General features: G+C 39.7%; 1 protein-coding gene across 7 annotated transcripts in view; it reads left to right on the forward strand.

Annotated features, from left to right (window-relative positions):
* The window catches only part of WDR7 (WD repeat domain 7), a 367,588-nt gene that overhangs the window by 72,735 nt on the left and 277,762 nt on the right, over positions 1-17,091 (forward strand). For all 7 annotated transcript variants that reach the window (XR_007773255.1, XM_050944630.1, XM_050944631.1 and 4 more), the window contains exon 14: positions 550-764. Coding sequence is in view for 6 of the 7 variants with exons in the window: in XM_050944630.1 (XP_050800587.1) it covers positions 550-764 (215 nt within the window). In the remaining variant the exon portion in view is untranslated. The remainder of the gene's footprint in view (positions 1-549; positions 765-17,091) is intronic.

The raw sequence follows: 17,091 nt of genomic DNA on the forward strand, positions 1-17,091 counted from the left end.
TGCTGTTGTGATGGTACCACTGCCAAGTGTGATGACTAATGGCCTCATGGTTTCCGGTACTCCCTCATCTTTCTATAGCCATTTGTTGTCTCTTGTCTTATACTTAGATTGTAAGCTCTATGAAGGCAGGGACCATGTTCTTGTGTGGCTCCTCACACACTGGGGTCCTGCTACATGGCTAGGGCTCCTAAGCACATTAGTAACATAAATAATAAGTGGTAGTCTTAGGCATTACAGAAAATAGTGCAGAATAAGAGACTGCTTAACATATGCTTTTGACATTTTTGGATTGTCTGTACTAAAATAATGCATTTCATTATTCACCTTATGTTTTGGGGAGGAGGGATAGCTCAGTGGTTTGAGCATTGGCCTGCTAAACCCAGGGTTGTGAGTTCAATCCTTGAGGGGGCCACTTAGGGATCTGGAGCAAAAATTGGTCCTGCTAGTGAAGGCAGGGGGCTGGACTCAATGACCTTTCAAGGTCCCTTCCAGTTCTCAGAGATTGGTATATTTCCAATTTTATATATATATATATATTTATGTTTCAAGGTGCACTGGATCGTTGTGTGATGGGGATTACAGCAGTCGAGATCTTGAATGCTTGTGATGAAGCAGTTCCAGCTGCAGTAGATTCCCTTAGTCACCCAGCTGTCAATCTAAAACAGGCTATGACTAGACGTAGCCTTGCTGCTCTAAAAAACGTGGCCCATCAGAAACTACAGACTCTTGCTACTAACCTTCTGGCTTCGGAAGCATCTGACAAAGTAAGGTTTTTGTTTGTTTTTAATGCAATAGCTGGAACGTGTTTGTTTTGTTTGCCATAACTGAACCTATGTAGAAAATCTTAATAATTTTAATCTCAAAGGACTCAATCCAACAGCCTTTAAAGTAAATGGAAAGACTCTCATTCAATTCAGTTGGCTTTAGGTCAGGCCCAAAAAAGAAATGTTCTTTGAGGCTATTAAAATGAATTGAAATTGATTAGAACTTTCTGTAGCTTCTAACATAAAGGTAACTAGTGAAATTTATATTTTATAACATAGATTGAAACTTATTATAATTCTTTTGTCCGTTTTATTAGATACCGTGCAGTGCTCAATAGATGTCAACACTGTAACTGATTTGTAAATCTCAGAATATCTGTTAAGATGCATTAACAGTTGAGTGCACCAAGAACAGACTTGATAGAAATGCATTCTCTTTTGAAGTTAATTTATATATAATAGTACATATTTAAATTCAGAACCATTTCCCTATCCCATCTGAAAAGAGAGCAGGAAGGGAAAAGATATATTATGACTAAAATTTTGAAAAATAAGTTTTACTGTGACGTTTATGAAACACTTCTTTTAAGTGGTCATGGCCCATTATGTGATGATGATTATTTTTTTTACAATCTTGTTTATCTCAGTTTTAATAGCACATTTTATAGTGCAATTAGTGATAAAAGCCCCTGATATGAAACTAGTGTTTATGTATAGCTTGTGAACATATTCAGCCTGCAGCAATGATAATTGTTGCCTAGTCTACAAGGAAAACAATTATAGAAGGGGGCTGGAGGGAGAAGGAATCTAAGAAGCTAAAGGCTGCTGGGGGATAATCACGTTATGAAAAATGTATGCTGACAGAATCATTGGGGATTTCTCTTGCCACTCTCCACTCATTAGGGATTTCTTTCACCACTCTTCAGTGTAGAGATTACGGGTCTCTTTGAGAGAAATCTTAGCAAAGAGACACCTTCTTGATGACTTCAGTTTCCGGACTCTGGCAAGAGAGGTTCAGAAAAATAACTGAAAGATTAAAGTGGAGGGTTGCTTAATATATTTTTCTCTGTTGGGAAATGTGCACAAAGTGTGACAGATGAAGCATTCATTCTTTTACCTTCAGTATTTTTGTTAGGAAACTTAAATCCAGAATATTTAATGTTATGGATATGGTAATTTACTACTGTGATGTATTTGATGATGATGATAAATCTTTGAAAATTCAGAGCACCAAAATCCAGTGTACTTTTATTTTATATATTTTTGCTTTTTTTTTTTTACTTCAGAATACACTATTTGAATTATTGTAATTGTCTTAATTGTGGTGCTCACATAGACTGTGCTTTGAAAAATCAATCACATTTTCTTTGCAGTACAGGAGAACATGTACACATCAGGCATGCTCTCGCTTTCAACACAGACTTTATTGAACCTAGGTGGGTGCAAATCTTTAGTGGTACAGTGTTTTTTAATTTCAAAACAGTTTTAACTCCCTTTGGAAGTCTGAGTACACATACAGCGCTGATAGTTTTAAGAGAAATTTAGAGTGCTGTGGTAAAAATATGGAGCTCTGAAAACGTGAAACTTCCTCTCAGTTCGATATAATAAACACAAGTAACAATTGGTTTCAACAGAAATCATAACAGAACATAAAATGAAATGGCATCTCTAAATAGTTGCATCAGATACAGTAAGATCATTAGGGCCCCAGATTTTGTCCAATGTCAAACTATTAGAGTCCCATTCAGTTTTTTTAAAAGTAGATACAATCTTTATGGATTTTGACTGGAAAACATGTCAATGCCTATCGTTTATGGTAGGATGCAAGTCTAGTTTATTTTGTCAAGTTTTTAAACCCCTGTATCGTGGGGTGGAGGTACATGTTTTTATAGATACAGACACATACACAGGAACACACATAAACGTGCACACACACAGTGGAGAAAACCCCGATGTTTTCAGGTGGCTGTTTCCTGATATCCCTCTATATCTTTACTCCATTGTCCTAATATAAGCTTATCATATGACCTTGAAAATTGGGAATACCCCTTCCAACATCCAGAGCCTTTTCTGGGATCCTGGATGGTCCTACCAAAAATCCCCCCGCCTCCTTTTTTTTTTTTTTTTAAGTAACCCCTTATAAACCTGATCTCCTGAAGAAGCCACTGACTACATGAGCCAGTGAAATTGATAGTGAGTCTGCTGAATGCATGTTCTCTTGAAAGCCCCTTTTGCCCCCTCCCTGGCTTTTAACATGTAAGTAAGGGGAGGAGGAAGGTGGCAACAAGACCTCCCAGTAGACTCTGGAGCCAGAACTCCTCTACAGAGTCCAAGTGGTGCTACAAGTGATCTACACGCAACTCTGTTGCACGACCATTATGTCCACTTGATTGCTGACCTACCCTCAGTTGGTGGATACACTTCCCCTCACTAGTTGTAGCAGGGAACAGGGAGTGTAAAAGGAACCAGTTAGTTGACCTTGCTTAATTTTTCCTTTTATATCATGCAGCATCCAGACTTACTGGATAACACTGGCTCTTAGTCTGAGTGATCCCTTTCTCTAGCGGTGTTTAACCCGTTCAGCCTGTGGGCTGAATGTATTATTTCAGAAAGGTCAAGAGGCTATAATCAATAGTTTTAACTATTTAATAGGCTTATGTAGAGCCAGCTGAGCTCTTATTTTGCTCTTTTTTGGCCTCCCACAGCCTAGCAGGGAAGAAAGCATTGAAGCAGCTAGAGTTATTCTCTCCCTCCTCCCCTGTGATGCAGCAAGCTGCGAATGGGCGGCAGTACTGAGCAACTGGAGCAGGTATAGGACAGTGGCTGCCTGGAGTGATGCTGGCTTACATCAGAGCTGTTTCTGGTGCTGCAGGGGAAGCGTTGGCAGACAGTTGGGGAGGTGGAGCCCCATATCTCCTTCCTTTAGTGACAGAACTGTTTCAAACGCTTCAGTTAAAACATTTCAGGGTGGAGCTCAAGGAACATATTTTCAATTATAATCAAATATGCATTTTCTTCTTAGCTTAGTTACCCTCATTAGACACATTTTAGAGCCTTTAGGGCCATGAAATAGTTACTACTGCCCTACTTCAAGCATGCACTGCTCTAATAGTCCATCAGTCCCACTGGAACTAGCTTACTGGGATCAGTTGTGAGATTTTATTTAACTTTGGAGTATAAGTCATTGATTTACTTAAACAGCAAGGTTAAAAAAGAAATTTTAGCAACACGGTATAATAGTAATTAAGAAAAAATGCCATAGTGAGAGAGAAGGGTTGATGTGATGTTACCAAATAGCTGTGTTCTGAACGAATGAGCTGGCAGTCTGCAGCATGCTTGGCTACTGTAGAAACTAAGTGGGGAAAAATAAGAAGTGAGTTTTAAATGAATAAAAAGATGAATAAACTGAGATTTATGTACAATTACATGCACCAATTCAAACTGTCGTTATTTTACAATATATAACATGGTTTCTTGCTCGTTTCTAGCCTGTCCTTTGAATTTTGGAGAATGCCTTGTGAAGGAGACACTTGGATGCCTTTTTGAGAGTCAGCCTTTCTTATTTTAAGAAATTCTACTGCAGACTTAAATTCCTACTCTGAACCTAATCTGTAATGACCATTACATCTAGCAGGATGAGCTAGCTCAGCTGTACTCTGTCATAGAATTTGCTTTCTGTCTGAATAATTAAGTCTGCAGACTGGATGATCAGTTTCTACTCATATTTTTACATACATCTGAATGTATGTTCACACTGCAGGTTCACATCACACTGATGGTGGGAGAGAAAAATATAAACGCCTCAGTGTATATTTCTGTATGCTTGTGTCATGGACCCACAAGATTTGTGCTACGCCCCAACTTCTAAACAGGCACTTGGAGGAACCCCTTTAGACCTCCGAGAAGTCCCACTCTTCCTTTAGGCTGCCATACTGCCTCCAAGACTGAGATTCTGGGCTCCATCGTGCCTGTTTCACACTGTGAGCTCTGCCCAGGAAGTCCAACTGAGATAGACTCTTGTTCAGAGACTGTTTGCCTTCTTTAGTGATCAGTACAGCATAGCAAGTATTCGCAATGATGCCAGATGGCCTTTCTGAAAACAGTGTAGGTTTATTGGTTAACTGGAACACAGCATAAGGAAGTCCTTAGGTTAGCACAGAGAAGCAAAGATTAAGATGTAGTCTTACTGGCCAAGCCAGGACTCCCTTGAGCCATGCTGCTGAAGGAACTACTTTTGTTCCTCTCTCTCTTTCTGTCCCTTTGTCTATAAGCTCCTATGTCTCTTCTAGCCTCCTGTCACCTCTTAGTCCATTGTCCTCCTCCAGCAGACTCCTGCTGAGTTTAAATGTTCTGCCTGCTGGAGTTTCCCCTTGTCAGTTGTTCAGTGTTCCCATTGTCTTTCTGGATCCTCCATTGATACGAGTCAGTTTCAGCTAGAACTTTACCAATCCAGTCATACCACCCCAGATGGTAACATAAAAACCTCATGTCTACCATTCTTCCCTCAGAGCATCTTTTTGCTCCCACTCAAGTAAGTTGCTACCATGCGTATCATTCGTAAAAAATATTACAGAGAATTCCCATTTCATGACAGCTTGCACAATGGTAGTGGATTTCCTTTTCTTGTTTCTCTTAATCATTTTAAATGTTTTAAAAAAGTTTTAATATCCTTTTCAATATCTTTCAGTCATCACAATTCCCACCATCATGATTTTATTCTTTTTTTCTTTAGACTTAGCAAGCACAAAGGTATTTAGTGAAGATACTGTTTACTTTCTGTCCCAGATAGGTAATAAAGATGCTTAATAATGCCAAGCCAACACTGATCCCTCTGCTACTCCTCTAGATATTGATCTCCAATTTGATATTGGTATTTATCACTATTTGTTTATGGTTTACCATTCTATTTTCCAAGTTGAGTTGAATTTTTTTTAAATAAGATGATTTTGTGAAACAATACAAAATCCAGATTATTAATACTAAAATCCAAATATATTGTATCAGCTGTGTCCCTTTCAATAATTGGTAATGTTGGAACTGGGTCAGAGCCTACCGTATGATCTTTAGCCAATATAAAGAAGTCTTACTCTTTGTGTGTGTGTGCGCGCACACACATACACACTAAAGTTGCAGCACAGAAGCATCGATCCATATTTTTTCATGTCAGTTGTAGTAGATTGACTTGCCTGAAAAATTCCTCCATTATGATGTGGCTGAAGTTGGATTTTATAATGGTGCGTTGTGGGAAACCAGGAAATAACGTTAATAAAATATATTTATGAGGCTTACAGAAGAAGAATGAGGGGATATATGTGTAGCTGAATAATCTCATTGCTGAAACTAATAAGGGAGAAAGATTTTAATGAAATCTAACACAAGAACAGTTTAATGGATTTGCTTTTTCTATTTAAAACGTTTTAACAACACTTTTTTTCTCTGTTTACATATGTTCAGTAAAGAAAATAAAACTACAGTTACTCATTAAAATAATTTCATTAACCATTAGTAAGGCGCATGTTGATCAATTGTATGCATTTGTGTGTGCATTTAGAAATAAAACATTTATAGTTTATGTAAATATTACCCAGATAGTATAATAATGGGCTATTTATCAATGAGAGTAATAAATAAATGCTTGAATGACAACCATGCTAACTGGAGCTTTCAGTGAAGATTTAGATTTTAGAGTGAAGTTTAAGTAAATTGTACAGATGTTACATTATCAATGCTGCAGGATGAGTTTATACATTAGTCTAGTATATGGAGACTGTAAACCCCCCGCACTGCCAAAGACATAGGCAAATAACGTAACCGTTTAAGGAAAAAACAAAGGAATTTAGTGTCAATATATGATCATTTTTGCTCTTTAAGTTTCAGATTAAAATTATTGCATAAGCTGGAAGCATTTATATGTTTTTGAATTCTCTTTTTGATTTTGTATTTTGATTTTAATACTATTATCAATCAACAAGAGAAATCTATTTAGAGAGCTATTTTTCTGAGTTGGTTTGTATGCCAATTAGTGGCTAATATTTTGAAATTGGCTGTTTTTAAACAGTCATTTCAGCATTTGAGGGCAAATAGCATAAAACATATATATCCCAAGCAAATGTTTGTATAAGTTTTATTAAACTGTAGTGAGGATAATAGTAAGGTTACATGTGTTCTTGATTAAATGCCCCATATTTAGTCATGAGCATTGACCTTGTGTGATGTTAGATTCCCCTCCCCCCCATTATTTAAATTTAAACTTTTTCAACTATATTTTGCTTTTTATTATTTGAACTTTTGGAAGAATAATTAGTTTTACATATCTATAGTAGGGTACACAAAGCCCATACAACTCCTCAACCTCTTCCTGATTTGATCTTGCTGGGCTGAAGCTGGCCACCCTGAAATATTTGCCAGCAATATCAGGTTGAAGAGACACTCTAGCTGGATGGAATAAAAAGGGAGAAAGCAAACATCAAAACTAGGCTCCGTGACAGAGATATCTTGGGTCTGAGGCAGAGGTACTCTAGAGAGTAGCTAAATAACTTCTCAAGGAGGAACTTTAGGGGTAAAGCCTAAAGAAAAGGTTTGGGCTGGACTTGTTTCATGTGTATTTGTTTGTTATTGGAGTCAAACACAGGAAGGGGATAAGCTTTGCCCCTACAAAGGGCTTATGAATTTGTCATAGAATGGATGGGAAAGTCACTTGCTCAAGCTATTGCCTATAATGAAGAAAATTAAAATGTAACAGAGGCTAAATTCTGATGGTGGCAAATTGGAAAATCCTTGAAATTGCATATTAAAGGAAAGAATATCTGCTTCAGTTTTTACTTAATATATTCTTTAATTATTGCTGATAGCTCATATGTGAGCACTAATAATAATTACATTCTCATACCTAACAGTAACCTGTAAAATTGGAGTATAAGGTAATTAAATTAGCCTACTTTAAGTTTTTGAAGTGAATTCTCAGAAATGATTTGATTCTGGAATTAACGCTTACTAGTATTTTAGTAGCGACAACAATAGGACAGCAGAGGGCATCAGTGATCCATTCCCATTTTAGAGCCATGTTTTTTCTTTTTTTTACGTATTCTGTGTTCAAAAACATTTCATTAATATTTATACAGTATATCCTTTAGCATACCATGATGCATTTGACAAATACTAACCATGTGCTTAAGTTTATTTATGTGATTGTTCCCATTGAACTCAAATGTGTCTGTTTGCATGCAAGTGGGGTTGGACTCTTAAATATTACAGCTGCACAAGTATGATTTCAAAACTGTGCTCTAGATGAGTCCATTTTTAATGAACAAATTTTCCAAATCTAATTAAGATGTTGTTAATCACTGCATATCTATCTTTCAACCATATTGGGTAGCATATATGAGAGATGCATTGGTAGGAATGTATGTGTAGAGATTTTATAGCTAAAATATTTCTTCTATGTTATCTCTAACTTTCACTATATTGTCCTCCCTTCTGCCATAAACAAAATGTCTTGTATAAATAAATATAGTTCTGTACTCTGTATTCTGATAAATTATTAGACTTTATAGTACATAAGGCATAAGAGTAATTAATGCGTTGTAAATCAGATTCCCCCCCTTCCTCTTCTATTATACCATTTAAAAAAATAACATGTTTAAAAATGGTTTCTTCTTCTCATCGATACTGAGAAATTGAGTAATTTCCTTCCACACTCTCATTTCCTGTGATATGTTTTTCATGGCTAATTTATTAAATAAATGGAACTTCTTGATTCTCTGTCCCTGTAACACAGAACTTGGCTATTCATTGTTTTTTTTTCTGACTGTCTTAGGCCATCTGGGTGTTCAGTCAGTGCTGCTGCTGATGGTTGAGTTATGTACTAAAAATGTAACAGGAAAAAAGGGGTTAGGGGAACAGGTTCTTGTTTATAATTGTCTTCATGTCCAAAGTGAAGAGACTGCTGGAAAGAGAGTCTAATTTTTATGGTGCAAAAGAAATAAGGATTTAAACTGGGATGCTGAACTAAAAGGACAAGTTGGAAAAAATATTTAGCAGAGCAGCAGATGCTATTGAAGATTAACTCAGTTGATCTGAGTTTTGGTTTGGTGGAGAGGCTCCATGCACACTATAACTTGCTGTAAGTAGGTTCTGCATATTTAAAAATCAGTCCTTAGGAATGTATTTTCAGCTGGCCCTCTCCCTTGCCAAACACCTGTTAAGAGGCCCATGGAAGTGTTCATTTTTAAGCAATCCAAACTCTATGTAAGAGCAAATGTTAGATTATTTACATGTGTGACTATTCATCTTCTAGTCAGGTGGCATGTGTATGTCCCTGATGCAAACAGCTCATGCATCTGAAGGTCCAAGAACCTTAGCTTGAGGTCAGAGTTGATGAACTGGAAGAGTAGAGGAAGACAGCACATATATTTATTTACAGAGTTGCTGGAGCAGACATACCTCTGTCATGGTACTCCAGGTGAGGAAGTCTGTCATGAGTGGAGACCAAAGTTGAGTGGAGGGACAGATGAGACCCATCTTCTGGCAGAGGGAGAGGAGGTTGATTCATGCTTAATGCATTGAGAAGTTCTTTCCAGGAGACTAAGTTGTCGACCAAGTAGCATGTTAGGGGATTCAGTCCTTAGAAATACTGACAAATGAGCATGTGATAGCAGGGCTTTGGAGCGGAACCCGAAGCTGGAGCGCGGAGCAGCTCCGGAGCAGTGGAGCTGCAGGTTTTTGCCAGGAGCTGGAGCGGAGCCGGAGCACAGCTCCAAAGCCCTATGTGATAGTGCTGAGAACCATTCAGTGACTTGCCTACTGGTTGAGATATGGGTTGATCTTACATGGCTTTTTATAAAAACATTCTAATGAGTGCTAAGGAAGACATAGTAATGGTTCATAAAGTAGAACCTCAGAGATACAAACACCTTGGGAATTTCGTAAGGTTGTTCGTAGCTCTGAAATGTTTGTATCTCTGAACTAAATGTCATGGTTATTCTTTCAGAAGTTCTACAATGGAACATTGACTTAATACAGCTTTGAAACTTTACTATGCAAAAGAAAAATGCTGCCTTTGGCCATCTTAATTTAAATGAAACAAGCACAGAAACAGTTTCTTTACCTTGTCAAATCTTAGTTTAAACTTTCCCTTTATTTTTTTCAGTAGTTTACGTTTAACACAGTACTGTACTGTATTTGCTTTTTTTTTTTGTTTGTTTTTTTTTGTCTCTGCTGCTGCCTAATTGCATAATTCCAGTTCAGAATGAGGTCAGATTGTACTTCTGGTGTTCATAACTCTGAGGTTCTGCTGTACTGGTACTGATATCAGGAGATAGGAGAGAGATCCTGAATGATTAATTTAGATGATTAGGGAAAAGTTTAAGACCAGAGCTTCCATAATGGCTTTCTCTGGAATCCTCTTCCAAAGATTTCTAGCAGCCTTATTTCTTCCTCTGCAGTTGGACGCTTTCCTATGCCAGTCGATGATAACTTCAGCAGGCACCATTGCAGTAAACAGGTTAGCAGCATGCTGGCTGGGGGTGGCTTTGGAACCCCAGCAGCAGCTGTGCTCTCTCTGCCTTTGCTACCATCCAGAGTGAGATTAGCTAAAATCAACACCCATGAAAATGGTGCCAGTATTCAGTGTCCTTGCCCAATACTCATACTCAACTGAGCAGTTCTCTTCTCATTTCCCTCACCCCCTGGAGGGCTATACGAAAAATGGCTGGTGCTGTGAGTGGCACTGTCCACAGGCACTCTGAAACAGAAGTGTCAGTAAGCCTGTATTATTTAAAACTTTAAGTAAGCAAGGGAAGGGAATTCTGAATCTTAACTTTTGCTTTCTTGTGACACTGTACTGACAATGGTACCTGTGTGTTATATGTAGCAGCTGCCATTGTAGCCTTGAGGGGTTCCCCCTCCATACCAGTGGATTGCTTGAGCCAGATAAGGAGGAGAAAGAAGAGGACTAGGGGTGACATATTCAGCGAGATCCTGCAAGCCAGTGCAGCATCAGACCATCAACAGAGGGCATGGATCATGAATGTTGCAGACTGTATGGTGAAGGAAAGAGCGAACAGGAGAAAGGCCAAGGAGTCAGAGAGGAAGATGCACCAGGACATAATGGGGCTTCTCTGGCAGCAAATGCTGATGCTGCAGACAATTCTGGATCTACAGTTTCAACACTTATGGGCTTGCCTCCCTTTGCAGTCCATGGAGAATGACAACATTCCGTATACTTCCCTCAATGTTCCATATGGCATCAGGGCGCACATTCCTGCCCCTGTCACTCCACATCAAGGGACATTAAGGACAAACACAGCTTCACATACACTGATCTGTTGAAGCCATGGTTGATGCAATGTGTAGCTAAAATGGACATGAATATTCCTTCCCCGTCTTTTAAGCCCTGTTTTATATGTAACTTTAGCATCCTCATTGCCAAGATGGAGTCTGCTCTGCAGGCAGTCCCAGCCAAAAAAAGGTGTTTGTAGGAACACAGCAGGGGAAGTCCCGTCCACCCCACAGCACCTGATAAAACTCCCCCAAAGTGAACACACACAGGCGCTGAAATAGTACAATGAAGCTAGGAAAGTGAAATCTTTATTCACAGGGGGATGAATGGAGAAAAACAACAGGGGAAAGACATGGGGAGCGGTAACAGTGTTACATTCAACACAAGGCCCCGCAGGCCCAGTGGTATCACTGTCTGAAAGGGAAAACACCAAGCCATGCGTTTGCATTCAGAGTTCAGGAGTCCTGGGCAAAGTTCCAGTCTGGTGGTGAGTCTTGGGTGTTCCTGGTTGTCTTTGGCACCACTAAACTTTCCCCAACAAACCCCTCTTGTGCCCTCTTCTGCCGCTTTCTGCAAACCCACTTAGCTAGCTACAGCCTCCCTTCTTACTGCCAATGCAAGGTCACAAACCCCAGTACTCACTGCCTCATACAGTTCTGGGCAGCTCTGGTTTGTCCTTCTCAGGTGATTTTTCCTTCGCACAGTGCTGCTCGTGTCCTGGGGTGTTGCTGGTCAGCTGCTCCAGACTTTGGGCAGGGTCTCGGCTGCTTCACTAAGTGAGGAGCTGCTTGCTGTAGTTCTTCTGCGTGGCGCTCCAGACACACATCCTGTTGCTCTTCCTCCCTTCATACTCCCCCCTCAGGGCAAAGATTTAAAGGGGCCACCCTCGCTAAACCCCAAAAGGATTACACATAAATTTGTTAAGGTTTTAATATATTTGCTTTTAACTTGCACAGAAAATTTTTGAAGTATTTTATTACATAGCAAAACTCTGTTGTTTGGAAAATAATTCATCTTTATTAAGTAGCAACGTATGTTGCAAACTGGCTGGTGGCATTGAAAGCACCCACTTATTTGAGATTGTACACTTTGACAGAGCTCATAGAATCCCTGACAATGTAATGATCATAAATGTACAGCAAGTGCCACAAAGTTAATAGGGTGCATTGTCTGTTACATTCCATAGATGTGCACCAAGCACCGCAAAGCTCCTAACAGTCCCAAACTGCAGGACCGGGCTGAGCACAGTGCGTTACTGTGGCTCGCTGTTAGAGCTCTTTCAAAGCCTCCCTGAACCGTATAGCTCCACATTGAGCTCTTCTGATAGCCCTTGTATCTGGCTGTTCAAATACAGCCGACAGCAGTTCCAGCTCTCCCTTCCACTGTAATGGATACTTTTCCCCCTGTACTTCACAAATATGCAAGCTGCTGCAGGCAGCTAAACCATATTTTTCTCACTGAGATCCAATCTTGTGAGTAAACTGTGTCAGCGCCTCTTCAGTATACCAAAAGCGTACTCAATTGTCTTGCTGCACCTACTGAGCCAGTAGCTGAATCTCTCCTGGTGCTGTGAAGGTGGCCAGTGTATGGTGTCATGACCAGGGTAGTAAGGCATAGGCATAAGATCACTATTGGCATTTCAATATCACCAATAGTATTCTGCTAGGTGGGAAAAAAAGCCTCTGCTTGTAGCTTTCTGAACAGTCCAGTGTTCTTAAAGATCCGAGAGTCATGCACCTTCCCTGACCAGTGAATGCTGATGTTGATTAAGTGTCCCTGAGTAAGCTGGAGTAAGCTTGGGACACCGATCCAGGAATATGGCCTTGTGCATCCAAAAGTTCTACAGCCACTGCTCATAATTACACGCCTGCGCATGATGCGATCCCACCAGTCGGTGCTCATTTCTCAGGCCCAAAAGTGGTGTTCCACCGTTTTGGAGTGCTGTGAATGCCATCAACAGTCTTTAATTGGGTCTTGCTGTGTCCCACAGTAATCTGACCTCCAGGAAATTGTCATGTTCCCCAAGGCTCTTCTTGCAGGTCTGCAAATACCGGAGGATTGTGCATCCTGTATTTGCAACGCTTGTGACAATAGTGCAGAGCTGTGCAGGCTCCATCGTTCTGTCAGAGTTGGAGGACTTGATAAGTCCCTTGTGGGTTCTTCAGGAGATTTACAAAAATTATGGTACAGAGATGGCATTATGGGGATGAGAAACTTGCATGATGTGAACTTGACCCCTCTGTCCAAGTCACTCCTGCATGACTCATTTCTTCCCCACCATGCATTGCCAAAACTTCCCATAAGTCAGTGTGCTGGATGGCGCCAAGTTGCACACTGGATACCTACCCATGACGTACTGCACTGTGCATTGAAACAAGCACTCTTGCTGAGTACTGCAGAGCGGATGCAGAGACCCAAGTATGCATACACACAAGCGCCAAGCATACTGCGGCAACTTTATGCTGAAGTAACTTATGGTGGCGGAAGTTTGTAATGTAGGATGATCCTAGGAATGGAAAACCTGTCTTATGAAAGGAGAGTCAAAGAGCTTGGCTTGTTTAGCCTAACCAAAAGAAGGTTGAGGGGGGATGTGCTTGCTCTTCATAAATATATCAGAGGGATTAATATTAGGGAGGGAGAGGAATTATTTAAGCTTAGTACCAATGTAGGCACAAGAACAAATGGGTATAAACTGGACACTAGGAAGTTTAGACTTGAAATTAGATGAGGATTTCTAACCATTAGAGGAGTGAAGTTCTGGAACAGTCTTCCAAGGGGAGTAGTGGGGGAAAAAGACATATCTGGCTTTAAGACTAAGCTTGATAAGTTTATGGAAGGGATGGTATGATGGGATAGCTTAATTTTGGCAACTGATCTTTGATTATCAGCAGGTAAGTATGCCCAGTGGTCTGTGATGGGATGTTATATGGGATGGGATATGAGTTACTGCAGAGAATTCTTTCCTGAGTGCTGGCTGGTGAGTCTTGCCCACATGCTCAGGGTTTAGCTGATCGCCATATTTGGGGTTGGGAAGGAATTTTCCTCTGGGCAGATTGGCAGAGGCCCTGGAGGTTTTTCGCCTTCCTCTGCAGTGTGGGGCCTGGGTCACTTGCCGGTGGATTCTCTGCAGCTTGAGGTCTTCAAACCACAATTTGAAGACTTCAATAACTCAGACATAGGTTAGGGGTTTGTTATAGAAGTGGATGGGTAGGGTTCTGTGGCCTGCTTTGTGCAGGAGGTCAGACTAGATGAACATATTGGTCCCTTCTGACCCTAAAGTCTATGAGATATGCCCTAAGGGCTGGTCTACTTTACAGAGTTAGGTAAGCTCAATTAGATTGCTTAGGACTGTGCAAAAAATTATGCCTTGTATAATGTAATTAAGCCAAATAAGGCTCTGGTGTAGACACCACTAGGTATTTTTCTGTCAACCTAGCTAACACCTCTCAGAGAGGTGGATTTCTTATAGTGACGGAAGCACTCCCTCTGTTACTATAGTAAGTATCTGCACTGCAGCGATGCCACTGTAGTTTTTCTAATATAGACATACCCAAAGACATCTGCTAGGGGGTCTCATTAATACAAAACTGTATATTCAGCAAACAGAAATTTAAAACTGAATTGAAGAAGGTCCAGTTTGTTATCACAAGTACGTTCCAGAGAAGTAACAGGGCCTCAAGGAAAGGAGTTAAATAAAAGTATGTGGTCAAGAATAAAAGCTATACATTGTTGCAAAAAGCTTAAAAGCAAAACAATAGGTGAGCTAGAATGCCTAGCTAAAGAAGACTGGATGGAGACTGTTTGTAATAGACACTTTCGAAACACTGGGAATGTCAAACCAGGGCATTTTGTTGTATATTATAAACTATAGTGGAAGCGCACATTAGGTTGTGTTGGGGGAATAGCACTGTATCTGAAAGAGTATGTAGAAATTTTATCACATTAGATTTCAAGTGGAAAGGACCATGTATGATAATCTGTATGCATACCAATTCCAAATCATCATCATAAAAATATATTAGTAGCATTGTACTACCAGCCTCTGAATCAGGAAAATACATTAAATGTGCACTGTGGAGGAAAATCAAAGATATAACTAAATCAAATACAAATGTAATAATGATGACTTTGACACCCCCCTCCCCAGCTAGCCACATATCACAGCTGAGCAAGCTTTATAGAAGCAATTTCTCAACCCATTAAATGATTGCTTCTTACCATTAGTTCTGGAGCACACAAAAGGAGAGGATACTCTTGACTTGGTCCTAAATAACATAGAAAACTTGATTCAGGAAGTAAGCTAGTGTTCTCCAAAAAGTGTGAATCCTTCCCAACTGAAGCCAGTAGAAGGGAACACAAAGTATTTCAGATAAAATGTAAATTGAAAATTATAAAGGTTAAGAGGAATTGTGTGGAGTAAATAGATGAAGATCTCAAAAACAAATAAGCCTTATCAGTGTGTAAAGGAAGCAGTTGAGGAAGATAAGGTCTGTCTTCTCTTGAACATCTGTTATAGTGATAATGACCTCATTCAGGTAATAAATGAAGCACTGCAAAAGACAGAAATATCAAAAGAAGAAATTCTGAAAGAAACTGATAGATGAACAGCACCAAATAACCAGGAGTTCATAATCTTTGTACAAGACTTCTGAAGGAATTAAAGTGTGGCGTGAGCTGAATTTCTAACATAAATATGCACTCTCATTAAAATAATCTACTATACTATTGGATGGGGGAATAGCACATGTACTTCTCTTTTAAAAAAAGGTCCTAGAATGATCTTGGGAATTTGGTACTGAAATAAAGTTGCTAATCTCTTAAAATGGTTGAAACAATAATTAGAGCATTTTATAAAACACCTAGGAGAGCAGGAGATAATGGAGGACAAACCAGCATTACTCATAGACTCAAGGACTGGAAGGGACCTCGAGAGGTCATCGAGTCCAGTCCCCTGCCCTCTTGGCAGGGCCAAATACTGTCTAGACCATCCCTGATAGACATTTATCTAACCTACTCTTAAATATCTCCAGAGGTGGAGATTCCACAACCTCCCTAGGCAGTTTATTCCAATGTTTAACCACCCTGACAATTAGGAACTTTTTCCTAATGTCCAACCTAAACCTCCCTTGCTGCAGTTTAAGCCCATTGCTTCTTGTTCTATCCTTAGAGGCTAAGATGAACAAGTTTTCTCTCACCTCTTTATGACACCCTTTTAGATACCTGAAAACTGTTATCATGTCCTCTCTCAGTCTTCTCTTTTTCAAACTAAACAAACCCAATTCTTTCAGCCGTCCTTCATAGGTCATGTTCTCTAGACCTTTAATCATTCTTTTACTCTTCTCTGGACCCTCTCCAATTTCTCTACATCTTTCTTGAAATGCGGTGCCCAGAACTGGACACACTACTCCAGCTGAGGCCTGACCAGCGCAGAGTAGAGCGAAAGAATGACTTCTCGTGTCTTGCTTCCAACACACCTGTTATTGCATCCCAGAATCATGTTTGCTTTTTTAGCAACAGCATCACACTGTTGACTCATATTTAGCTTGTGGTCCACTATAACCCCTAGATCCCTTTCTGCCGTACTCCTTCCTAGACAGTCTCTTCCCATTACTTCTGTTAATGAAAATTATGCCTTTCCAATTTACTATAATTTCCTGATCATGTCAAAATGGTGATGCAAGGAAAAAGAGTAGATGTCAATTACCTAGGTTTTCAACAAATATGTGACAAAGTCCTGCACAAGAAGCTGTTAAAGGAAATGAAGTACCCATGGAGTTGAAAGGACGTACTATCTTGGATTAGAAGAAATGAGCAAAGAGACAGAGAAAAAAGATAGGAATAAATGGCCAGTTTTCAAATTGCCCAATGGTTAAATGATGTGCATTTGGATCCCTGTGAGGACTTAATGTTGAACAGATTTGTTAAGGGTCTGGAGATGGATTGAACAGTTAAGTTGCAAAATTTTGCAGATTTAATTATTTAGGTTAGTCTAGATAAGACTTTGAGTGACTCAAGGGGGCCTAAAAACATAGGCAACCATAGTCGTCA

The sequence above is a fragment of the Gopherus flavomarginatus genome, chromosome 3 (genome assembly GCF_025201925.1).
Source record: "Gopherus flavomarginatus isolate rGopFla2 chromosome 3, rGopFla2.mat.asm, whole genome shotgun sequence".
NCBI lineage: Eukaryota > Metazoa > Chordata > Testudines > Testudinidae > Gopherus > Gopherus flavomarginatus.